This window comes from Myodes glareolus, chromosome X, assembly GCF_982192425.1.
Source record: "Myodes glareolus chromosome X, mMyoGla1.1, whole genome shotgun sequence".
NCBI lineage: Eukaryota > Metazoa > Chordata > Mammalia > Rodentia > Cricetidae > Myodes > Myodes glareolus.
In genome coordinates this window covers 70378275-70405068 of record NC_142053.1, presented here as the reverse complement: position 1 = coordinate 70405068, position 26794 = coordinate 70378275, and the positions used below count along the sequence as shown (strand labels likewise).

Sequence of the window (26794 nt, the reverse complement as noted above, 5' to 3'; positions counted from 1 at the left end):
ACACCATCACCTGATAGACACTAGGGCACCTATATGAATTTTCAAACAATGTATTTTAATTGAAGTTAGCATATTCTGAAGCTGACTCGTGCATTGATTCTGTAGTTTACAGTGAAAGTCATTACATTAAATTCTGATTACTTCTCTACTTATTGATATAAATGAGACAAGAAAATTAATTTTTCTCTGTCCCACTTTTTATTATCTATGCTATAATATGATTTTCAGTTACTTTCTGCCTATTGGAGAACGGACTCTGATAACTCACACTAAAGAAGCTATCTTATAGAATTTGTTAGTTATGTAAATTTTGATGAGTCATTGAAAAATAGCCTATGCAATTTTGAGTAGTGAATTAAATTGTAGATTTAACTCACAATTTTTTAAGCAAGATACACAAATATAATGTATTAGTTTATATTCATCTACATACTATAAAGCTAAAATTGCTTTGAATTACATTTGTTGAAATGTGAAAATATCAATCATTTCAAGCAAGTAAAAATTCGGTTGGTATATTTAAATGAGGTAGAAATAAAAAAATTAAATCCAGTGTATATGTTTAAGTAATTGATTTTAATCGCAAATTTTACTTCTTAATTTTAAAATTAAGAAATGTATTAAACCAGTGAAAATTTACTCTGGCTTTTATGTATATAGCTCCTGAACTTTTTAATCACATCTGTTGGGAAACATTAAAGCAAACTTAAAGTGTGGTGTGTTTTCCTCTTCCTGCAACCGACTACTTTACTTAAGCTACATACAGACTTTGGTAGCAAAGGTAAAATAATTTCAGTTCATTAAATCTTAGTGGAAAATCTGTTGCCTTTAAGTGTAATGGACAAAGACATAAAATACAAAAAAAATGATGGAATCCTCTCTTCAGTCTGGCAATTACTGAGACTCTCAGTTGCACTTAGTTCTCTTGTTTGCAGCATTGGAATGGACTGTTTCCCCAAAATTGACAATCTTTGTTTCTTTTCTTTTCTTTTTCTTTTTTTTTTTAGCTCTAGGCAATTTCATAAGCAGCCTTTTCCAGCTTTTTATACTTGCCACCATGTAAAACAAAAGATTCAGAAAATCTTTAATCTTTCTATATTTAATGTTTCCCCTTACAGAGCTTTTATCTTGAAGGACAGAAAAGTACCCTCTATAGTCTCCTGAAATATTGTTCTGTTTTCTCTTGGAAAATGGAATGCCAAATATATTGTAAATTCCTTGAGTCTCAAAAGTGTTATGTTCTGAGCCTTCTATCCTCAGGACATTTAAATTTTGATTTATTCTATAGAATAGTTAATACCTTTTCTCCTTTGTTTCTCAATGCTGCTGCCTCCTGTTTCCAGGTGGAAAGGTCTTCATTGAGGGTTAGGTTTGGGGACTGAGAAGTGGGAACCTTGACAGCTTAGCAAATGATGCTAAATAATCTTTTGACAAGAACAGAGAGTAAGAGAAAAAAGAGAAAGAAGCTACCCTAATTTATGGTTTTCAAAGACAACTAGGTTTGAAGGGGATTGCTAATTCTGGGTAGCTTTCATTTTTTCTTTTGTGTGTACCCTCAATTCATTTATTTACATGTTTGATAAAGAATGAATAATTTAGACTCAGAGTTTGTCCTCAGATAACCTAGATTCACATAAATATGTAAAGATTTCACAAACATACATAAAGATAAAAAGACAAGATTGAATCAAGAAAGCTGATAAAATAAAACCATGTGTTATTTCCTTATGTTTAGTATTTTATTAGTGAACTCAAGTGTTGTGAGAGAATGTAGTAAAGATTTCTCTCTTAAATTGCACTGGTAACTTACTGATTTCTATTATAATTTAGCAAGTTTCTTAGGAATTCTTTTTTTTTTAGTTTTTATTCTTTCATACATTACATACCACCCACAGCTTCCCCTCCCTCCACTTCTCCCATTCCTGCCACCCACTTTCTTACCTCCCCTTTTCCCCAAACCCCCTCCTTCAACCTCCGAAAATAGAGCAAGCCTTCCAGGAATATTAAACAAAAATGGTATAATGTTACAATAAGGATATGCACAAACCCTCATATCAAGATTGGATGAGGCAATCCAGTAGGAGGAAAAGGGTCTTAAATACAGGCAAAAAAGTGAGATATACCCTCACTCCCACTGTTGGGAGTCTATCAAGAAATTAAAGCTAAGTAACCACAACACAGCATGTATGCAGAGAACATAACTCAGACCTTTATCTAGTCCATGATTGTCACTTCAGTCTCTGTGAACCCTATGAGTCCTGGTTAGTGGATTTTGTGGGCCATGCCCCCTTGGTGTCCTCAACCCTTTTGTCTCTCCTGTAGGTGCTCCCCTGGCTCAGCCAAATGTTTGGTTGTGCATCTCTGTATCTGATCCCATCAGTTGCTGGATGATGACAATTGCAGTCACTTTTCAATGCAAAGAATTTTTAATGATTTTGATTGACAACCCATTTTTTTGAGGGCTAGTCAGACATAATAACCATCGAGCTATCTTTTTCATAAAATTAAGATATTTATGATAGTTTTTTGGCTATTTTATTTCTTTTTAAAAAATTTTGCTAATTTATTAATTGGAGAATCTAGATTCTCATTTAAATTGGGCTTTGTGATTCAGAGATAAGACATGATACCCTAATCTTTTATAGTAATCATCTGAACTTTAGGGAAAAGCATAATTTCAAGAGAAATTAGTTTTTGAGAAAAGCATTCCATAAATTTAATATTATAATTCTTTTCAAACATCTTAAAAATGCTGCATAATAGCTTTAGAAACCTCACCAAGTGTTTGCTTCAGTTTTGTGAATTAACCAATTCACAGAACTAACCATTTTTCTTTGTTCTAGAATTCTAATATTTAAATTAGAACTTGGAACAGAATTTTGAAGTTTAAGGGTGATTTGTTCAATCTATATCACTTTAACTTTTCTAATTTTAAAAGTGCCACAACTGAACTTGCATTTTCACAGAATTTTGTACATTTTTATATAAAAGATGCTTGACATACAATTGCAAAATTTTTTTCTCTCATACATTGGCTCTGTCTCATGCAAATTGTAACATAGCAATCAAACCTTTCTTGCTCATGGAAAATGTGCATTCAAATAATGGCTGTTAGAGTGGGACCTTTGGCATTATAAATATTAATGACGCCAGTCCTGGTTTTATGTGGAGAAAACATTTCATAGGACTTAATTTTTACATTAATTTTATATTTTACTTTACACTTTTGTAAATATACCAAAGTATCTTATTGGGATGTTGGAATGAAATTTAAAAAAAGTCTGTTTACCACTAACATTGCACTTGCAGATCACAGAGTAAGAATTGTTTTACCAAACTGCTAACTGCCAAAGTAATACATAGCTATTAAGGCTTCAAGAAGAAAGCCTATTCATTTCAGTCATAATATCACCTAAAACTGAAGTATTATATAAAAGATAAACAATGCCAAATGGATTTGGCTGAGATCAAAAGCCAAACCTATTTCTTTTCTTTCATCTTCAGTGTTCCATTTCCTCGGAGTATGACCTTAGTCAAACATCTATTAAAGTTAGCTTTTGATCTCAACCCTCTTTTGGGGTTAAAAAAAATTCTATCTTTAAATTTTTCTTCTAGAGACAATCATTCTATTGTGTTTTAATGTTCCAGTAGTGTGTGAGTAAATAGGATTCTCTGATATATGTGATAGAAGAGTGGTTAAATGGCACAATCATTTTTGTGTCAGAGACAAGAATCAAAGGAAGCATTCTTCAGATGCTATTAACTGAGGAAAAAAATTCCCCGCAGGTCAGTGGAAACATGTTAACTGGTCAGTCTGCTAGCTCTTTAGGTCTTTGAAGAAAATGCCTTGTAATTTGATAACAGGTAGCTGCTCATTTGTAATGTAATTTTCTTCTCACCAGTTAGAGCCACTCTGTGGTTAGTGAGGGGCAAATACTTCTTTAAACTTATATATTAAAAATGAAATTTTGTTTAAAACAGTAATACACTTTGGAAAGGTGATACATTTTATTAATGTAATTGAATAAATAGAGCATAAAGCAATGGTCATGTTTGATTAAAAACAATAGAAACATAACAACAAATGATAATTGAATTAAAAAATAAATTACATTTGTAAATACATTTTATCCATGTGTATGTCTACTGTCTGAATATTGTAGAACTCTATGTCTTCTTTTTAGACACTTTGTTTTATGGAATTGTAATTTATTATTATTTCAACAATGCTTTGTCCCTGAAAAATTATTCTATATTGCCCTGAAAGCACAAAATTGAGTAACTTTTAGTAAGTATGCAATAGTAGTTAACGCAGCCTTTGTTTTCTGTGAGGTGAAACATAAATATAATTATAATGAAAATCAGAAGAGTGATAAATATTCATATGTCTTTATAGAGTACTCTAGAAAAATTGAAATAATTCTTCATCATTTATAGTTGTTAGAATAAAGCAAAATTTCAGTTTAATATCTAAAGTAAAATTTTAAAGACTGGTTAGGTTAAAAAATGCATCTTAGAGATTAAAGTATTCTGGGGCAAAGTGACAAATCAACAGAAATATGAAGATAAATCCAAGTTCATGTGGGCAAAAGGATTAAAACTAGCTAGAGTGCTGAATATGTGTAGGAAAAGAGTAGAAATTCTGCATAAAAATGGGCATAGTCAGATTTGAGGCATTTTTAAATACCAGATTCTAATTTAGAACTTCATTTTATAGATTACAAGAAGGGCTTGATAGCTTTAAGGAATGTGAAAACATTTCTTTGTGAGAAGACTGCTAATAAAAGAACACAATCTATACTGAAGAAAAATTAGACAGGAGATTACTCAGAAAAGAGTATTCCAATAGTCTTCTTGAGAAGAATGTAGTTCATTGGAATAAAACTGCTCTTGTATATCCTGTTTGCACTGGTAGTGGAAAGATGTTGAGTAAAGCTGCTTATGATCAGCTTTGGAAATATAATGTTGGAGTGTAATCATTAGTAGCCACAATTGGAAGGAAAAAGCCAAATGTATCTTGTGTATAACTGTTATTTTATGTGGCATTTTTTAACATTCCTATACTTTGCTATGAACCAGATGAAATGAAAACATACTTTTAGAAAATGTTAACATTATCTGTGATATATAACATTTTTAAAATATTAAATATAAATGTTTGTTCATTTGGAAAAACTGAGTAATAACGGGTTAAGAAGTATAATTCTACTGAACTAAATGCTTTTTATTACTGGGACCTTCAACAGAAGGAGTGATGGGATAGTTCACCTTGAAAATATGCATTTGACTCTGGACAGCCCATTATTTATGTCCACTGTTTGAACAAGATGCTATAATCTTTCTTGAAGCATGTCCTTTAAACAACATCAAAGACCCAAGAAAAAATGGCAAAGGGCACAAATCAAATGAAAGAAACTAACAAAACAGTCTTTGGTTAATTATAATGTTTTCCTGTTCTGAACATAAATGAATTGATGTGAAATCGTTACAGAAATTTGAAAATCCACAAAAGACTTAACTCCTTAATCAACATCAAAATGTATAGTGTTTCTTTCATTTTGTTAGGCCATTTCATCCTCATCTATCTCCCAGTTGTGTATTGTTTGTTCGTTTCTTGCTATGGCAGTATTGAAGTCAAATATATTATCACTAAAATGTTTGGAATTCTGACTAAAAAATGGAGTTAGGAAAAAAAAGATAAATTTCTTTATGGCCTTTCTTTCATTTGATCTCTTTGAGTTACTATGCCCCCTTAGCAACCTGAAGCTATTGGTTGCAAGAGAAAAATGGTTTGTATCTCTTTCTGAATTTATTGTTAATAAGACTATGACAGAATTGTGGTGAGCCAAAAGAATGTGTGACATTATAAATCACGTAGTTTTTCACTAGTTCTACTCAGTATCCTTACAGCATGTGAATATAAGTGTGTGAGAGGGAATTTTTAGTTCTTTTGTTTATTAATGATCTGGCCTAATTATATTTTTATTTCTATTTTTCTATTATTCTCAAGAGTGAATTAATTTTCATTACTCATTTTTGAGAATCAAGGGGAGAGCTCAGTATACTCTTTGCACCTACTTATTGGAATATGTAATAATGAAATACTAGATGCCTACAGTTCAAACAGGTTATATTTTTTTGCCGTAATTGATGTGGATAATTTCCACTGAAATTGCAGTAAAAAGTGATTATGATTTTATATTTTTTGAGGCAATAGCTACTAATGTGCCAAACTCCAACTCTTCTAGAAATGTCACTGCTCTTAGAATAGTGGTAACTCTGTTTAATGAAATACTAGTATGATATATATTTCTTAGTCATCAAATTCTATAAGATTTTTTTCTGCTGATAGAAAATTAGTGGACAATTTTAATACCAAAGTAGCAATGTCTATTTTTTTATATTTAGCTATTAAAGTAAGTTGAGTTTTAAAAGTTACAATATATTATATGTTAATGGCATTATAATTAATTGCAGGTTAAAATTGGCTTTGAAAAATGCTCTTGTGTCCATGAAAGACACAAGACCAGATTAATATTTTTGTGTTTACTTTTCCAAATAATTCATGTGCATTTAATCATGTGACTATTTCAGATATCTTTCTGTGCATTACTATATTAGTGATGTGAGTATAGACCACTTATTCATATTTATACTTCATCTATGTAATATATGTGTGGTGTGCATGACATATAGTTAAAATTTTCTGTATCTCCTATTTTCTGTTTTAATTATAACATAAATACTTAAAAGACAAATTGTTACAGTGTTGAATGAAATTAGCAAAATATTGAAGTAGTGAGGTTTTTTTTTAGGGCAGCCAACATGCTAGAGAGCAAGCATTCTGACAAATGGAGAACTGACTACATGATTGATTCTCTGGCACTTTTTGGATATGTCTAAGGAAAGACTGCGTCCTAAACTACACAAGAGGTAGTAATCTTCAGGAAGCCAATTGCCTTTCTAGAATGTGGATCATTACTGATTTTTAATATTTTCATAGTGGTGGTCTGATACTTTTTGAAAAACACAAAGAATATTTGAATACTCGTTAACTGCTACATAGAAGCTAAAACTGCACTTTCATTTTAGACTAAAGACATATTTTATTTGAGGCTAATTTTTTCAGTTCATTCTATTTCTAGCAGGAAATAAATAGCAGTGTTCTTTCTATGATTGCTTTTTAAAGAAAAATGTATTTCATCTTGTATAACTGTAGAAGAATGCCTAATGTATTGCCTTGGAAGGTGCATAATATCATAAAAAGTATTCATTCTTCTGTTCAAAAGTTAATATGGTACAATTTTTCTTAAAATAAAATAGCCTTTAATTGCTATCAACAAAATAATTGATAATTTTTTAAGGATTAAGTATAGAAATCTGGAACATTTTCAATTTAACATGGTAATGGAAGTAACAAGTGTAAATGATTGTTACTCAGAAAATATTCAAATGCAAGGAACAAAAGTACCCAAGAAGTTGAATTTGACTGACTTTGTATCCATGTAAGAAGTCTAATTAGTGTAACATTTTTCAAATTGCGAATCCTTATAATGCTACTGTATTTAGAGCATTTCTATTCTGTTTAAGATGGTGAATATTGCATTTAAAGTGCTTTGAAATATTCTACACTAAGAAACATAGAAGGCAGGAATAATTGCTATCAGTTATCACATCACATGAAACGTTGAGGCAGGAAGACTATTGTGAGTTCATAGGGAATTCCAGTTTAGCCTAAACTGCAGGATAAGACCCAGTGTCAAAAGAAAAATCGATAATGACAACAAAACAAACAAACAAAAACTAAAGAAAGCAAAGAAGCTAAATGAGATCTAGTGCACCTGGATGCAAACCCAAACTGCAATAATAGTTGCTTTTGAAAATTCCACAACTCATTGTCTGTGCCTTGACCAATATCACTTGTGAGGCTATGATGTATATAGAGTAATGAAGTATAAAGAATTTGAGCAAGTGTTTGTTTAGGTAATGCCGGATACAGTTTTCTCTTTATCAACTTAGTACAGACTAGATTGGCCTTTGGACACTTTTATTTCCAATCTAAACATTGTTTATTTAAAAGGAGACAGGTTTTTTTGCACATTTTGTACAATGAATATTCAATACAACACAGATTTAAAATGCTTGTAAAAATAGGATCGATACATTGCTTCTTATAAGTGTTTAAGAGCAGATGTAATAGGAGTATTTGAGAAGATTTTAGACTTTCAGATTGTTTCTTCCTTATTATTGTGTTTGGACAAAGCTGTACAAAGTAAATACATAGTTGCTTAGCAACTGGGAATTTCGTTAGGCATTTAAGGCCACAATAATTTGTTCAAAATTGCAGACAGCCTTCTAAGCTATGTTTTGGTTGCACTCTACAATGCTTTGCCAACCTTTCTTAATTGTTATTTTCCTCTCTGGCTCCATTCTGAAATTAAAATTCACTCTCTTATTATACATCTTCTAATCTGTCATCATTGAAAGGTAAGTTGAATGTGAATACATACTGACTGTATCCTTTCTTAATATCTATCTGCATCTCAACTACGTCTGCAAAATTTTTATGTATTTATACATATGTGTGATATATATGTATAGACATATATATCACATATATACACACATATATATACACATATATACACATATATATATACACATATGTATACACATATGATATCTATTGCCAATACCATTTGAAGGTTAAATGTAAGTTTTACCTGGTTATATTTACTATTTAGTCTACCTCTCGTTATAGTTTGTCAAGCTTTTTCTCAGTATTGAAAATCAGTATTGTGTTTATAACTGAATGGTGTCCAGAAGATTTACTGCAATGTTGATCTGTAAACCCTTGCAAATGCCTTCTCTGAACTTTCATTCTTTTCGCTTAATTTATATTTAGTGACCTTTTTATTTATTTAGTTACTTGCTTATGTATATTTTTACTCTTGATTTTTGACACTTTCATACATGAGTACTATATTTACATTATTTTCTCTCTTCCATCCCCCTTTCTAATTCCATTCCTATACCCACACTCTGAATTTCATGGCCACCTTTTCTTTACTACTGTTACATAAATATATCTATCTCTATATATCTATCCATCCACTCACAGAAACTATATCAGTCTTTCTGTCTGTCTATGCATCCATATATCTATCCTGCTGACATTCTTTAGTTTTATTTATATGTATAGATGTTTAGGATGACCAACCACTTGCTATTTTGTAACATGGTAGAAGACTCTTAACTGGAGAAGAATGTTCCTTTCTGTCCATCTTCATCTAAGTATGAGATTTTGTGAGATTTTGTCCATTTACACTTGCATGTCAAGTATTGCTATCACTATACAGATTTTCTTTAGGCAATTATATTGTTAAAATTTCATAGCTGTAGTTTCCCTTACACACAGAAATATACTATTTTGTAGCATCAGCACCAATCCTCTGACTCTTATAATCTTTCCATCTTGTATTTTATGATATTTCCTGAACATTAAGTGCAGGGTTTATATTGTTCATATATCAAGTTGGTTTGGATAACTCATAGTCAAATGCTTTTAGATTACTTGTTTTTTTTTACATTTTTTAAAGTTTGTGTTTCTGTAATAGTTTATATACTTTTTGATACTTGCAGGTTTCCATTTACTGCATTCTGATGTTTTAAGGTCCAAGTGTTGTGGGTTTGTTGTTGTTGTTTGTTTTCCTGCACAGAGTTTGGAGCATCTCACAAAAATAAACATAAATAAAATATATGCCTAGAAGATTTATATCTTCATCATTTATTAAAAGGGAATTTCATAGGTGTTTTAGTACACCATAGTTTACTCAAATCAACTTTGTTTGCAAATAACACACAAGTCATCACACAGAACTTGAAAAGTAGATTGAAATCATGTGATGATCTAAATTGTTTTTCTTTTGGCAGATACATTATTAATTAGAATACCTTTACTGTTAATATAATTAAATATTGTTTTCAAGTTTAAAACATATTTCTGGGAACTGACTCACCATTTCATTTAATTAAGTACGAATCTAAAGATTTCATTACTCGTGGATCTACTTCAGATAATTTACTTTTTCATATATTAGGTGTGAAAGCTTGTAAACTAATCTGAACTGATGGTAAAAGTATAACTAATTAGGAAGTTTACATTTCCTTGATTCTTTTCAAATCACTATGATTTTTTTTTTATTTTTCTCTCATACATTTTTTTTTATGCTGGCCATACTTTCTCCCTCTCTTCACTCCCCCCCCCGCCCCCAAGGTCTACTTCTCCAGTTCCCTTCGACAAACAAACAAACAAATAAAAACTTAAAACAGTAGTTAGTCCTCTCAGGGATATCAACCAAATATGGCATAACAAATTAAAATAAAACTAGCACAAACCCTCATATTAAGGCAGGAAGAGACAACAACAGTAGGAGTAAAAGCTTCTAAGCACAGACAAAAGGATAGGAATTAGCCCCCCTCCTCTCCAACTCTTAGGAGTCCCACATGAACATCAAACCACATAACCATAATGTATATGCAGCAGATCTATCTCAGACCCGTGCAGGGCTCCTGATTGTCACTGCAGACCCTGTGAGCCCTGCAAGGGGCCCTGCCTAGTTGAATTTGTGAGCCATGTTCTCCTGTTTTTCTCCTGGTGTTCTCCACCTCTGTGGCTCCTACAATCCTTCATCCCCCTTCTTCCTTTGGGTTCCCCTGGCACAGCCTAGTGTTTCTCTTTTGGTATCTGCATTTGATACCATCAGTTGCCTCTCTGATGATGATTATGCTCGACCCAGATATATGAGTATGATATCATTAGGAATCATTCCAAATGGCAGCCTGTAGGGTAGGAAAGCATTTTCAATGACTCCACATCTGACAGAGTGCTAATATCTAAAATATATAAAGAATTCAAGAAACTAGGCATCAAAAAACCAAACAATTCAATTAAAAATGGGGTTCTGACCCAAATAAAAACATATATAGATCCTCCTGGAATTTGGAAGCAGACAAGATCGCCAGGCAAAAAATTGGGGGCATGGGGGTGAGGGTGGTGTGGGAGGAAGGGGAGAGGGGGAGAGGGAGGGGAGAAAAGGAGGGTTTGGGATAGCTTGGGGGAGTAGGGTGGTTGAGATGAAAGAAGGACGGATATGGGAGCAGGAAAGGAGATTTCTTAATTGAGGGAGCCATTTTGGCAAGAAGCTTGCCACTGGAGGGGTTCCCAGGAGTCGACGGGGATGAACCAAGCTAGGACCCTGGGCAGTGGAGAACAGGGTGCCTGAACTGGCCTTGTCCATTAGTCAGACAGATGACTATCTTGAATATCACCATGGAACATTCATCCGGTGATGGATGAAGATAGAGACAGAGACCCACATCAGAGCACTGGACTGAGCTCCCAAGGTCCAGTGGAAGAGCATAAGGAGAGGGAGAATATGAGCTAGGAAGTCTGGACCGCGAGGGGTTGGTCCACCCACTGAGACAGTGTCCCTGAACTAATGGGACCTCACCAAATCCAGCTGAACTGGTACCAAACGAGCATGGGTTCAAACTGGATGCTCTGAATGTGGCTGACAATTGGGACAGACTGAGAAGCCAATAATAATGCCTCTGGGATTTGTCTTTACTGTGTGTACTGAATTTTTGGGATCCTGTTCTAATTGGATGCATACCTTCTTAGCCTGGATGGAGGGAGTAGGGCCTTGGACTTCTACAGGACAGGGTACCCTGTCCTCTCTCAGGACTGGAGGGGGAGGTGGGGCAGGTGTATGGGGGAGAAAGGGGGGAAGTGGGAGGAGAGGAAGAAGTGGAAATTTTGATTGATATTATTTATAAAGTAATAAAAAAGAAATTAAAAACTATGATGAAACTAAAATCATGTGAAAGGAACATATAGAAACGATTTACATTAAGGTAGTAGTTTGAATGTAATTGGCTCCCATTGGGAGTGGCACTGTTAGGAGTTGTGGCTTTGTTGGAGTAGGTATATCCTTGTTGTAGGAAAGGTGTCACTGTGGAGATAGACTTTGAAGTCTCTTTTGCTTAAGCTTCGCTCAGTGTGACACTCAGTCAACTTCCTGTTGCCTGCAAGATATGTCTTGGCTACTCCTCCAGCACCATGTTTTCCTGCTTGCTGTCATGATCCCCACCATCATGATGATGGGCTGAACATATGAAACAGTAATCAAGCTCTCTTAATTAAATGTTTCCATTATAAGAAAAAAATGGGGTTCTGATCTGAACAGAGAATTTTCAACAGAGGAATCTCAAATGGCCAAAAAACACTTAAAGAAATGTTCATCATGCTTAACCATCAGGAAAATATGAATCAAAATGATGCTGAAATTCCATCTTACACCAGTCAGAATGGGCAAGTTCAATAACACAAATGACATCTCATGCTGGAGAGGATGTGGAGGCCAGGACTTGCTATCTTGTATAACCAGCAAGGCTCACAACAGTGGGACTGGGACATAATCACAACCATAAAACTTCAACAACAACAAAAAACAAATGCATTTTGATGTTTTTACATTTTACTACAAGTGACAGATACCCTGACATTGAACTTGTAGTTCAATGACTATATATCTAGTATATTTGTAAATCTAGTATTCTTTTTCTAGTGAAAATATTTCAAGGAAATTTTTATTTAGGTAAGCACTTGGATAAAAATAATCAAAGAAGCTACATGCATACAGTAGAAAGAAAATGTCAAGGGGATAATTGTTTTAAAAGGTCATCCTGAGATAATCCAGTCCAATGTATTCTTTATGCATATGAATAAATTAAAGCAGAGAAATATATATGATACACTTATTCCCATAGTCTTTTCAGTGACTCTGATTACATAAATCAATTGTAGAATTCTCTGAGTTGAAATAAGGGTCATGAATACAGTATCAGTACTGGAAGCATTAATTGAAAAAGCAAGAGATTGGAATACTTCCTGAACTACTGACAGGTTATTAACTTAAGTCTCCACCTCAAGCTTTCTCTCAAGGTTTCAGAGATTTTTATTTATAAAGTTGGAGAATTAATAGACCATTTTAGGTGTTTATTGAACTTCTCCTCATGAAGGATATTCCTAGACACTTTAGACCTAAAGTATGATCACATATACTTCAGGGGAATATAGACTTTATCATATTCTGATGTTGAATTTCAGTTAAGAATAAAGTGTGAAAAATACAAAATATGGCAGTGAGACCTACTTCAATAACTTTGCAAAATTGGATGTCCACAAGCATAAATGAGTAAATGAGCTGTTTGCTAAATGACTTGAAAACTTAAAACATATAATCTGATACCATACAACTTCTAGAAGACAGCATAGGGAAAATCTTTTTGACATTTGCCTTGGTAGTAATTTTTTGAAAATGACAACGGAAGCAAAGGAAACAAAAGCAAAATGGACAAGTGTGACTACATCATACTGAGAAGCTTCTGACCAACAAAGAAAAAAGTCAAAACAGAAAGAGGACAACTGCTGAAGTGGAAGAATATATTTTCAGACCTATTATCCAAGAAAAAAGTTAATATCCAAATGATATAAATGTGTGCAGAAGTTTTAAAGCTCAGTAACAGTGAGAAAAACGTAATCAATGTCATATATATATATATATATATATATATATATATATATATATGTATCAGTTGATCAAATCAGGTTCACAAATTTCTTATTGTTTTACTTTCACTACTTGTGATAGCCTAAACATACTACTTACATTTTTATAAAGATATAAACACAAAAAGACAATGTTCTGTATCAATAGTATATACTCTGGAATATTTCTCAACTTAAAATATGATCTTTTTATGTTATTACTTGTTATATTATAATGACAGTGGATAAATATCAATGTTGTTATTCTAAGGTAAAAAAGCTAGACAGGAAAATATTATATGGTATATATTCCATGATGGATATAAAAGTTTTTACAGTTCTAGAAGCAGAGTAAAATTGCACACAGGGTCATCAGTGCAAGAAACAGGAACACAGTCAAAGGAACAAAATTGTTTCAAAAATACATAATTTGGATATTTAAGGTTTTCTTGGGAGAGTAGATATTTTTCATTTTGTGTATTGAAGATATTTTTCACACAACATATTCTGATCACAATTTCCCCTCACTTATTCTTCCCATTTATTCAGCTCCAAACCTTCTTTGTATCTCTTTAGAAAGCAAATAATCAAATAAAAAAAGGTCTTGGAGAGAGCAGAGATACAAGGAACAAACCTAAACATAATAATGGCAATATAAAGCAAACAAACAGCCAACATCAAACTAAATGGAGAGAAACTCCCAGCAATCCCACTGAAATCAGGAACAAGACAAGGTTGTCCACTTTCTTCATATATATTCAACATAATTATTGAGGTCCTAGCTAGAGCAATAAGACATCAAAAGGAAATAAATGGGATACAAATCGGAAAAGAAGTCAAACTCTCACTATTTGCTTATGATATGATTGTTTACATAAGCGAACCCAGAACTCTACCAAGGAACATTGACAACTCATAAACACTTTCAGTAATGTAGTAGGATACAAGATTAACTCAAAAAAATCAGTATGCCTCCTTTACACAGATGATAACTGGGCTGGGAAAGAAATCAGAGAAACAACATCCTTCACAATAGCCACAAATAGCATAAAATATCTCAGAGTAACACTAACCAAACAAGGGGAAGACTTGTATGACAAGAACTTTAATTCTTTGAAGAAAAAAAATTGAAGGATACACCAGAAAGTGGAAATATCTCCCATGCTCCTGGGTAGGTAGAATTAACATAGTAAAAATGGCAATTTTACATAAAGCAATCTACAGATTCAATGCAATGCCTATCAAGTATGGCTTTTTATTTGTGAGTCATTCTTTAGTCAATGAAGTACAGCTTTTTATATGTGAGTCATTTTTTAGTCAAACATTTAAGGAAGTAGATACCAAATTAAATATTTTAATAAATGTTTATAATTACAGAAGATAAAGATATAGACTATTGTACGTGGCACCTATTATTTCATCAGTAATTGGAGTGACTAGTCTTTCTTTTCTGTCTGCTGTTCCTGAAACTTTGGGATAGGGTGTGATATATGTATGTATGTATGTATGTATGTATGTATGTATGTATGTATCTATCTATCTATCTATCTATCTATCTATCTATCTATCATCTATCTATCTAATCTCCCATTTATAACTGAGAATTCAAAAAATATTCTTTTCACTTTGACTAATTGTAAGTTTCAATATTCACTGTTATTCACTACATAAATAAGCCTTTTTGATGAGGAGTGAGAACCAAGGTAATATCTAGTTGTAGTGATATTATTTAGAAACACTTTGTACATATATCCATTTAGCAAAATCAGAATAATAGATTTTCCTCTAAGATGTATGAACTTCCTTACCAGGGCTTCCTGGTTAGTTTTCCATCAGCAGAAAACAGTTTCCTCTTTTGAGGAGTGTCATAAATTCTCTAAGAAGTCATTATTGTACCCTCATCTCAGTCTTGTCACTTTTGTGTTTGTGGCCATTATCTTGCCCGGCTTGTCGGTATTGTAGTCCCCAGGGTTCACAACTGCGCAAGACTGTTGATTACTGTTTTCCCTCAGCAGGATACATTGCAACTTCTGGAACTATGTAAGCTTGCCGAAAGTCATATCTTCTAGATCAGAAAGAGCTTGATTTATCTTCCTAGGTCTCAAATGTGTAATGCCTTCAGCAATAGTGTCTTTCTATAAATTCTGTTGGGCAACCAAGAACAATGACACCAACCCCTACTTTTAGGAGGTCTTCCAGGCTAGCAGTCTTGAGACATAACACATTCCTAGCACTGGGTTTTTACTAGAAGATACAGAAAGATTGTATGTGTCAGAAGTCTATGAGCTATCAGGCAAAGCAATAGTTTCTTAATATATGTCACAGATCTGACTTCTTGGTTCTCTGGCTTTTATAATCATTCTACATCCTTTTGCACTATGTTTGTGAGCATTAGGTACAGATGTTGTATTGTAGATGTAGTCATTGAGTCTGGGCAATGGGTATGAGATGAGTTGGTCTATGTATATTGATCAGTTGTGCTTTTCTATAAAGGTCTCTATCTTCTGCATATAAAGGTATGCTTGATGAGGGATTGGAGCTATATTTATGTATAAGTATAATGATAAGTTTGAAATGCAGTTACAAATTATGATGGTTGAGTAAAGTGATAGAAGGATCTTTTCTAATATCCAAGATCTCACTAGTCCTGGATACTTTGGTATATTCCAGTACCAGTTAAAATTTCCAATGCATTGAACAGGCTTTAAGCCCAATTAGATTGCTCATGTATGACAACCATTATTCTTTTAGGAATATATTGCCAGGAAGGACACTGTTGTGGTTAATAGGCCCTACAACTGGATAGGACTCCCTTGGCAGCAGTGTGGTTAGTGTCTTCTGATATTATTTTTATTATCAAAGCTAAAACTCAAAATCAAAAAAAAAGAGTCAAAGACAGTCCCTGCTCCCTCTGTTAGGAGTCTCACAAGAAGACCAAGAAATACATCTGTCACAGGTATTCAGAGGGCCTAGGTAAGTCCCCATTAGGCTTTGAGGTTTTTGCTTCAATCTCTGTGAGCCACTATGAGCCCAGTCTAGTTGATACTGTGTGTTTTCTTATAATATCATTGACCCCTCAGTCTCCTACTATCCATCCTGTCTCTATTCAGCAGGATTACCTGAACTTGGCCTAATGTTTTGCTGTGGGTCTCTGTATCTGTTGCTGAAGTCTCTCTGATGACAACTGGTTTAGGAACCAATGCAGGACTACAGCAGAATATCATTAGTTACCATCATCTTGACATTTTTTTTTCTCCAGTCAACTTTGTTTCTCTCCTAGGTCTCTGGGTCATCCAGACTCTGGGTCTTGGTGCTCTAGGCAGTCTCAGAAGTTGGTTTGCACTCCCAGCAAGTTCTGATATTGGAATAGTCATTGGTTGGCCGCTCTTATCCCAGCACATCCCAGAGGCAGGACAGACTGTATGTTGTTTGTTATATGGTTGGGTTGATGTCCCAGTCTCTTCACTGGAAGTCTTGCCTGGTCACAGGAGATGTCCCTTTCAGGCTTGTAGTCCTATTGCTTGGAGTCATCACTGGGGTCATCCTTGTAAATTCCTGGGAGTTTCCCTTGCTCGAGGCTTCTACCTGTCTCCCTGAAATCCCCCCACACTTTCCAATAGTCTCTTTTAGTACTTTGGAGGCTTAATGATTTCTGAATAATAATGAAGGAGAAAAAGATAGAGAGGGGAAGAAGGGAGTTTGGGGGTTAGTGGGAAGAGAAGAAAGAGGAAAATAAGGTTAGGATATAAATAAATGAATTAATTAAAGAAAGGGAGGAAGGAAGGGTGGAAGGAAGGAAGGAAGAAAGGAAGAAAAAAGCAAAAAGGAGCTTTCAGTTTGGAAGTAAGTAGAATTTCAACATTTTAAGAAGAGTGAGTTTGTAGCTGCCACAAACCCAAGAACTTCTGTTTCACGAGGGTAAAATGAATTCTCAAAGTTGCTTGATCTTCCATTTCCTTAATTGCTAAAGATGATGAACATATTCTGAGAAATTTCTTAGTCATTTTTATATTTTCTTTTGTGAACTTTTTCTTCAGATCAATAGTCCACTTACTATATATATATATATATATATATATATATATATAATTTTACATACATATATTTGAAAGCCCATAACAGATCTGATCTGAGAAAACATGTCTAAAACAACAAAGTTTGTCAAAGAAATATGTCTGTGTAGTTAACTGTAATTATAACGCTTTCACTTTTAAAATGATCTTTCTTTCCTTATTCTCTTTTCTATGCTGAAATTTCTATGCTGAAATTCTATCTAAGTAAAATTTATTATTCTCAAATTAACTTTGTTACTACTTCATCTGAATTTTATCTTCAAGGCTACACTGAGGGAATCTATTTAAGGGAATCCATTTATCTCTTTTCTTAAATGTACCCTATTATAAACAACTTGTTGAAAAGAACTAAGTTGACACTTGAGGACTCCAGCTTTTCTAGAGACTCAACAAGATTTCATGATTTATGAGTATAAAGTTATTGTAATGAAGATCATAAGCTAAGCAAGAGCATAGGAGATACATGCTATATCTCTAAACTTTGAGTCAAATGAAAGAAGCTCTAAAATGGGAGCCAGCAACGTATGAGTGAATGTGGCAGAAGGAACTTAACACTTAATGATTTTCATTCATTCACATTAGAGCTGTTTTGGAACTTTAATATCTGTAAATTCAATTAAGAAATGTGGTTCTTTGTCACCTATATTTATGTATTTAACTGAACTATAAAGGTTTACTCTTTTTTTTTCGTTAAATGAAGAAATTGAACATGTTATCCCCTTTGTGTGCTATGATTCCCATTAATGAAGAAATTACTTTGGACCTATAGCAAGGCAGAACTTATGTAGGCAGGGAAAGCTAAGCTGAATACTGGGAGAAAGAAGGACAGAGTCAGAGAGAAGCTGTGGAGTCACCACCAGAGTCAGACATGACGAAACTTTGTCAGTAAGCCACCGCCACGTGGTGATACACAGATTAATAGAGATACATTAATATGTAAGAGTTAGTCATTAAAATTCTAGAGCTAGTTGGCCAAACAGTGATTTAAATAATACAGTTTCCTGGTGATTGTTTCAGGTCTAAGGTAGCCGGGCGGCCAGGAAGAAACAAGTGACCTTATCCAACTGCTATCTTTTCAATTTCCTTCTAGCACTATTATGACATGATTCTTCAGCAGGTTAATAGTACATTCAAAGTCTGCTCCCTGATATTCCCTTGCACAGCATACAGATGGTATTTGCTTAGACAGTCACTTAAATATTGAAACTTTTCATTGTGTCAACTGTAACATGAAAGGCTGGGCCTGCTTGTTGGGGGGGTTTTCTGTCCTTCCCAGTTCCCCCAGCTGTTTAGCCCCAAAGAAAATAACACAGAGGACTCCGTAAGTTATAAAGCTGATTGGCCCTTTAGGTCAGGCTTCTTATTAGCTAATGCTCACATCTTGATTAACCCATTTTTCTGAACTATGTTAGCCATGTGCCCCTTTTTCAGTGGGGCAGCTCACATTCTACTGCTTCGGTGATCTGGGCAGGAGTGGGAGGAATCAACTTCCTCCTCCCCAGAATTCTCCTGCTTTCCTTGCATCATTTCCACTTCCTGTCTGGTTTTCCCACCTACACCTCCTGCCTGGCCAATCAGCGTTTATTTAAAACATGATTGACAGAATACAGACAATTCTTCAACACCATCAATAAATTGCAAATATGTGAAGAGTCTTGTTCACAAATATTCTCAATTTCATGTTTGCACACACATATATTAAGTCTTAGATTGTTTTCCCTTCTTGTAGTTAATAATTATTTACTTAAAATCAAGTAAATAATTGCAATATTTGACCTATTTAGTTATTTGTTTCTTTTAACTTGCAAATCAGATCTATATTTTAAAGTCTTTAAATTATATTTTCACGCTCTTTGTTGTAAGTCATTATGAGTTGAAAATGCATTTTTGAATTTTCATTTTTCATTACTTACTTGTGATTTACTTTTCTGCTTGCATCATGCGGGATATTCTTGTTAAATAACTGCACATATTTTGCTGTCATTAAGGAATAATTCCCCTTTTTAAATTGATGGTTCTGATTTAGGTATAACAGCTGCAGCAATGGCTGAGGCAATGAAGCTCCAGAAGATGAAGCTTATGGCAATGAATACTCTTCAGGGAAATGGAAGCCAAAATGGGACTGAGTCAGAGCCAGATGACCTTAATTCTAACACAGGTGAGATTCTTCAGCAGTTACCAAAAGGCAACACTTACTGTTTTATTATAGAATATAACAGAGGAGAAACAATGAACCAAGAATATTATCTGTACTTTAATTATAAATAGTGTGGAAAGAATCTTTAGCTTAAGTGCAATGTGTATACTCAGACAAGAAAACTATTGCAGGTTATAACCTCAGATTCACATTTCATAAACATTTAGAAATTTCTGTTTTTCTTTGTGAGATAAGGTTTTCCTACACAGCCCAAGTTGACCTTAAATCCATTCCATTCTTCTCCCTTATCCATCCTGCCTGCCATCTTTCTACTGTTTTTCTGTGATGCAATTTAGTTCTAATTCTTATAATATTAGTTGTTGCACTCCCTGTCTTTTGGACTCAAAGAATTGTTGACCATGCCAAGTTGAAAAGCAGCACAAGAGAGAGCTGGAAAAGAAGGAAAGACAGAAGAGAGAGAGAGAAAGAGAAAAAAAGATACTTGTATAGTCACATGTTTTCTCATCTCATGTTTTTATTTTTATCCTTTATCCTATGATAACTGTGTCTTAGCCATTACCATAAGATAGTACTCTGACAGTTTCAAATTATGTGATGGCAACTATCAGCATATGTTGATAAATAGATGAGCAAATTAATGACTAAGATTTAGTTTTAGAGAAAAATAACAATTGAGGCAACAAATTTTGGTTCCAGGAACCATGGCTCCAAAACTAACTCTACAATTAAACTAAAAATAATGAAGCAGGTAGATGAGTAGGTTTATCTTTTTACTTCTAGGCTACTATATGTAAGCAGAATGTTATGAATTTATTTTCAAGGGAAATGGAAAATTGTCTTAAGGTGGGAAATGATTTAATTAAAATAGTATGTAAAATGAATCTGATTTTTCTCACAAAAACTTTCAATTTCTTGGTGAATTATAGACTTAGAACTTCTTTCAGCAAGTGGTATTTTCCTTCTATATAACATTGTTGCAGTTTAACAGGAAATAATTTGAAAATTCATATTTTATTGTTTCTGATTATCTAGAATGCTGGGTCTTATAATTCTTTTCAAAATACAGTGGGAAGGTTGTTCAAATATTTAAAAATAAAGAAGCAGGAGTACAGAAAAGTTTGTTTTCCCAAATCATAAAACTATTGAATATCTGCCTTAAAGTTTGCTCTTATATTTGACTCAGTCCAAAGACTTGATCTTTTTAGGATTCTATCTTGTCATCAACACTGTGTTATAAAAAGACTTTGTCTTGATCTTGTCATTAGACTAAAATATATTAAAATTAGGATACAAGAAAAGAGCTATGAGCTTTTGTGTTTCAGGGCCTATAAGCTCGTGCTGAAATTCAAACATAAATTATCTTAAATGTAATCAGCTTTAGAAAAAATACTTTTGAAATTTAATGTTGTTATGAATGAATAATTTAAAACAATAAATATCAAGTAATAAGTTTTAGAGTTTTTATAACCTGCATAACCAAAATACTTGATAAACTAAAAAATAATAAATTATACTTTTAAAAGTTTACATTACAAATATAAATTTATTTTAAGAATTTTATGTGACATATTGTTCTACTCTGAGTGACAAATATATCTTTTATGTCTTTAGTTTTCCTATCTCAGGATTTGAAATGAGATCAAGGACTGGGCTAGAGTTCTCATTTTTCTACTTTAGTTTATTTTAGTGCCTTCCAGGAAGAAAAATAAGTACATGATCTTGACAAGGGAGATCAGACTCAGCAAAATTTATGATCTAATTACTAGTTATGGTCATAGTCTTCCTGAATGTTCATGGTTTAAATAGAACTGGTAAATGGAATATATAACCCAAAGGAAAGTTTGGTTTTAGACAATAATTAAGCTTTTATTTACATGGAAGGTACTGGATACTATCAGACAAACAAAATATACTTAGTTCAGTAATAATATTCATTATGTGGGCTATAAATTGTCAGTGAGGAATCTACACTAAATTTTCTTTTACATGATAGCATAAAGTCAGAATTAGTAATAAAAAAATTAAGCTAATAGTAATTTCATGTTTTGATGCATAGAATTATAATAACACGAAGCACCTAGCAAATAACAGGCTTTTCATAAACAACAAGTGTCACTAGGTATACTTTTTGTTTAATTAATTCTTTGAGATTATAGTTTTCATATTGACTTAACAATGTATGATATTTTAGCAATGAAAGGTCAATTTTTTTCTCTAAAAAGAGAAAATAATAATCCCTGAATTTCATTATAGTTTAGAATAGGAGGTATAAAAAGGTAAATCAGTATACAAGTGACTCTAATTTGAAGTATATGGCAGTAAGGAAACAGTAAAATAAAGTACTATGAAAAATATAGAAACAAGAAGAAATGTATCTTGATTAATACAACCACACAAAGATTCCAATGAAGAGGTAACATTTAAACTGGTTTTCAAATTTGTTAGGGTGACTGCACTATCTCCAGGAGTAGTTGTTTACAAAAGACTGGTTCCCAGAGCCTTCATGTTCATATGTTGGGTAAGAGTTGTACTTAAAGGATGGGCAGAATACCATATTTTTAACTACAAAATTATTTTAATTTTTGTTTTTTTAAGGATGCCAAATAACGGGTTTTGGTCATATTCACTTCTCTGACCCAACTCTTTCCTGTGTTAGTCCTCTTTTCCTACCCACCCAGGTTTGTGTCTTTTTCTTGACTCAGTGAGACCAATTTGTGATGCCCACATATTCTTGGATGCATCTTCTTTCATTGCATTGTGGTCCAACTACTAGAGACTGATTCTCCCTTTCCCATCAGCTATCAATTGCCAATAGCTTCATTGTTGGGGGTAGGACTGCATGCTAAATTTCCCCCTCTGTGCTGTGATTTCATGTATTCAGTTTGTAAAGGTTTTCTGCAGGCTATTGCAGTCACTGTGAGTTCATTTGTGCAGATGCCCTGCTATGTCTAAATGTTTCCTTGTAGTCATCCACTGTCTCTGGCTCTCATTCTACCCCCTCCCCGTACTATGTACTAATCTCTAGCCTTGTGAGGAGTGGTAAGGTATACATGTTACTTTGGGCTTGAGGTTTCTCTAGTATCTTAATCTCTCAACTTGAGCAACTATGTGTCTCTGTGTTTATCATTGTCTTAGTTGTTTTTCTATTACTGTACAAAGACACCATGGCCAACACAACTAATAAATGAACCATTTAATCGTGTATATACTTTCAGAGGGTTAGAGTTTATGATAGCTGATCAAAGACATGACAGCAGGAACATTTGAGGACTCACATCTTATTTCATAAATAGCAGGTCAAGAAAGCAAACTGAGAATTGGGTGAATTATTTTATTTCAAAACAAGCCCCCAGCGACACACCTCCTCCAACAATACCATACCTCCTAATCCTTCTCAAATAATTCCACCAAGTGTGGATCAAGTATTCTAATATATGAGTCTATGGAGGCCATACCTTATCCAACAACCACACTCAGTATCTAGTGCCAATTGAAGCTTCTTGATTGTGGTTAAAAATGCTTTGGTCTATAAGTATTATAATAAATCATTGGAGTCCATTCAAAATATTTTTTCATTTATCAAAATAATAGTAGTAAGTCATTTCCTTCAGCCTATTACTTGCCTATTAGTTCTTAGACTAATAATGGTGCCAGTTATAGGTTTCATCTTTTTCAGTGATAATTAAATCTCCACTGACTTTCGATTGGTAACTCTTATGATGTTAATGCTACTATTGTACCAGTAGGTGTGTCTTGCCAAGCCAGTAATTATTATAACTCACAGGTTTCACAACTAGGAATAATTGATGATTATTTTCTCCTTCAGTAGCTATATGATATCTTCTAGCATTATAAAAGAAAATGTAGCATCTAGGTTTGATCCAGCCTATTTTCATCATGTTTTACGATTGTCTAATAGTCATTGCTGCCCTGTGTTAATTCCATTTACTATGTATGTGTATATTTTTCTCTATCTATATATTTGGAAGCCTTTAATGTCATAGATTTCCATATGTCTGTTTTGAAAGGTATTTAATGTTATTTATTCTCCCATATTCCATCTTTTATCCTCCTCTATATTCCCCCAGCACAGTTTAACTCTACTTGGCTTATTATTCCCCTGTAATCCTAATTGTTGTCATAGAGCCTTCATCTAGTAACTGATGGAAGCAGATACAGAGAGCCATATCCAAGCACTGGGCTGAGCTCTGTGAGTCCAGTTGAATAGAAGAAGGATGTAACATGGCAGGGGGGGCTGCTTGTTTGTTGGGGTTTTCTGTCCTGGCCGGCCCCCCAGCTATTTAGTCCCAGAGAAAGATCAATCACACAAATCTCTATAAGTTATAAAGCTGATTGGCCCATTATCTCTAGCCTCTTACTGACTAACTCTCACATCTTGATTAACCCATTATTCTGATCTATTTTTAGCCATGTAGCTCAGTACCTTTTTCAATGGGGCAGCTCACATCCAGCTGCTTTGGTGATCTGGGCAGGAATGGTGGAGGGAGCTTCCTGCTCCCCAGAATTCTCCTGTTCTCATTGCATCACCTCTACTTCCTGCCTGGTTTTCCCGCCTATACTTCCCGCCTGGCCAATCAGCATTTATTTAAAACATGATTGACAGAATACAGACAATTCTCCCGCACCAGAAGGATGGATTATATGAGCAAGGGAGATCAAGATCATGATGGAGAAACACATAGAGATGTCTTTCTAAAGCTTGTGGGATCTCAATGACTCTGGACTGACAACTGTGGGGCCTATACGGGACAGAACTAGGCCCTCTGAATGTGGGCAACAGTTGTGAAGCTTTGGTCTATTTGAGGGGTCCCTCAAATACTATTTGAGGGGTAGTGGAGCCATGATCTATTTCTAGTGCTTTAGCGGGCTTTTTGAAGCCCATTCCTTAGGGTAGGATGCCTTGCTAAACCTTGATGCAGAGGAGAGGATCTTGGTCCTGCCTCAACTGGTAGGTGAGAGAGAGGGATAAGAAGTGGGAGGGACGTGTGGTTGAGATTTAAAATAAATAAAAAGTTTAAGGAAGAAAATAATCCCTCTTTATACAATATTCACCAACTTCTCCAAGATCCTCCCACCTCCCATCCCATCCAAATCCACATTGTAGGGAGAGAGGCTGCTTGTTCTTCCTGGCCACCCAGCTAGCTTACACCCAAAATAATCACACAGAAATTATACTATTTAAAACGCTGCCTTTGCCCATTAGCTCTAGATTTTTATTGGCTAATTCTTATATCTTCATTTAACCCATTTCTATTAATATGTGTATCACCATGAGGTCATGGCCTACCAGCAAAATTCCAGCACGTCTACTTCTGGTGACAGATACATAGCGTCTCTCTCTCTACCTTCCTTCTCCCAGCATTCAGTTCTGTCTTCCCTGCCTACCTAAATTCTGCCCTATCAACAGACCAAAGCAGTTTCTTTATTCATTAACCAAGAAAAGCAACACACAGACAGAAGGACCTCCCACACCACCACATACTTTCTGTCTCTTTTTAGAAAACAGGCATTTGAATAATAATACTAAAATAAAATAAAACCAAACAGAAAAAAATTCTAAAGAAAAGGCACCAGAAACACATATAGAAGCAGAAACTCACATGTTTGTACAAATAGGAAGACCATAGAAACACAATACTTAAAGCCATAATATATACTCAAATAACCTGTAATGATTAAGAAAGCCATGACAAAATGTTATGAAACAAACAACCTCTCACCATGTCATTGAGTCTGTTTTGTGTTGGTTATCTAGTGCTGTACTTGGGGCCTGTCCTTATGGATGGTTTGTATACTTGATGAGACTCCTTTGGAGATAACTATTTCATTTGTGAATGGTTATCAGCTAGGGATAGCTTTCAGTTTATGAATGGGAATCGCCATTTCTCCTTTTCTACACGGATCTGTGATGGGGCATATTTTATGGAGTCATTTCCTTTAGAGATTAACTCATTCAGGGTCTTTCATTCTCTCCATATTGGCTATGGGTTTCTGTACTTATTCCAGTTGACTGTAGGAAGAAGCTTCTATGATGGTAGCTGAGCAAGATACTGTTCTATGAATATTAGAATGTTGTTACAAGTCATTTATTGCTATGTTCTCTTAGCAGAACTGTAGCACTTGGTTTTCCCTTCAGTTGTTCTATCTAATCTCAAGTTGTTTGCCAACCAAGAAGTTTCAGAGATGAGTTCTATATCATGAAATGATCCTTAAGTCTAAGCATATATTGGTTGTTTATTCCCACAAGCACCGTACCACTATTGTACTTGCATATCTTGCATGATGATGTAGATTTAACAGTTTGTAGCTTGGTGGATGTTCAAGTTTTTTTGTTTTTTTTTTTTTTGGATTTTTTAGTAGCATACATTGTACATTCCAGTGCCATGAACACTACTCTGTATGGGTTAAGGACCTTGATAGAACCTGGATTGATATCTATGTGTTCTATGAGTCCTATAGGTGGTGTCTTCAGAAATAGAACCTTGCTATCAGTTTGTTGAGAACATCCAATACCCTAGGAAACAGCATGCATTATTTGTGTGTTCCCATGAGGCCACTTCGGTCAACAACTGGATTAGATGTACCTTATTCCTGGTACTGAAGTTCTATGTGGTGATAAGAGGTATCCAGGGGGTGCTACGTCCCTCCTATTTTTCAATGATTTTATTTAGATCACCTTCATATAAATATATATTTTATAAAGCTTATAGTATATTAAGTTTCTATATGACTCTCCAAATAACCCTTAGTTTTTGCTGTCCTTTCTTGTATTCTGTCCCTCAATCTCCTTTTTCCACACTTCCTTATTTATCTTCCTGTTCCAAGTCCCCTCCCCACCCTGTCCATTTGTAATTATTCATTCTATTTCCCTTTCTTAAGGTGAACCCACTTTCCCCACTAGTCCCTTACCTAAACTGTTTTTATACAGGT

General features: G+C 34.1%; 1 protein-coding gene across 1 annotated transcript in view; it reads left to right on the top strand.

The window, feature by feature from the left end:
* Dach2 (dachshund family transcription factor 2) overlaps positions 1 to 26794 on the top strand; it is a 635206-nt gene that overhangs the window by 318729 nt on the left and 289683 nt on the right. Inside the window, exon 4 of the mRNA XM_087902553.1 lies at positions 19712 to 19843. Coding sequence (XP_087758679.1) covers positions 19712 to 19843 — 132 coding nt within the window. The remainder of the gene's footprint in view (positions 1 to 19711; positions 19844 to 26794) is intronic.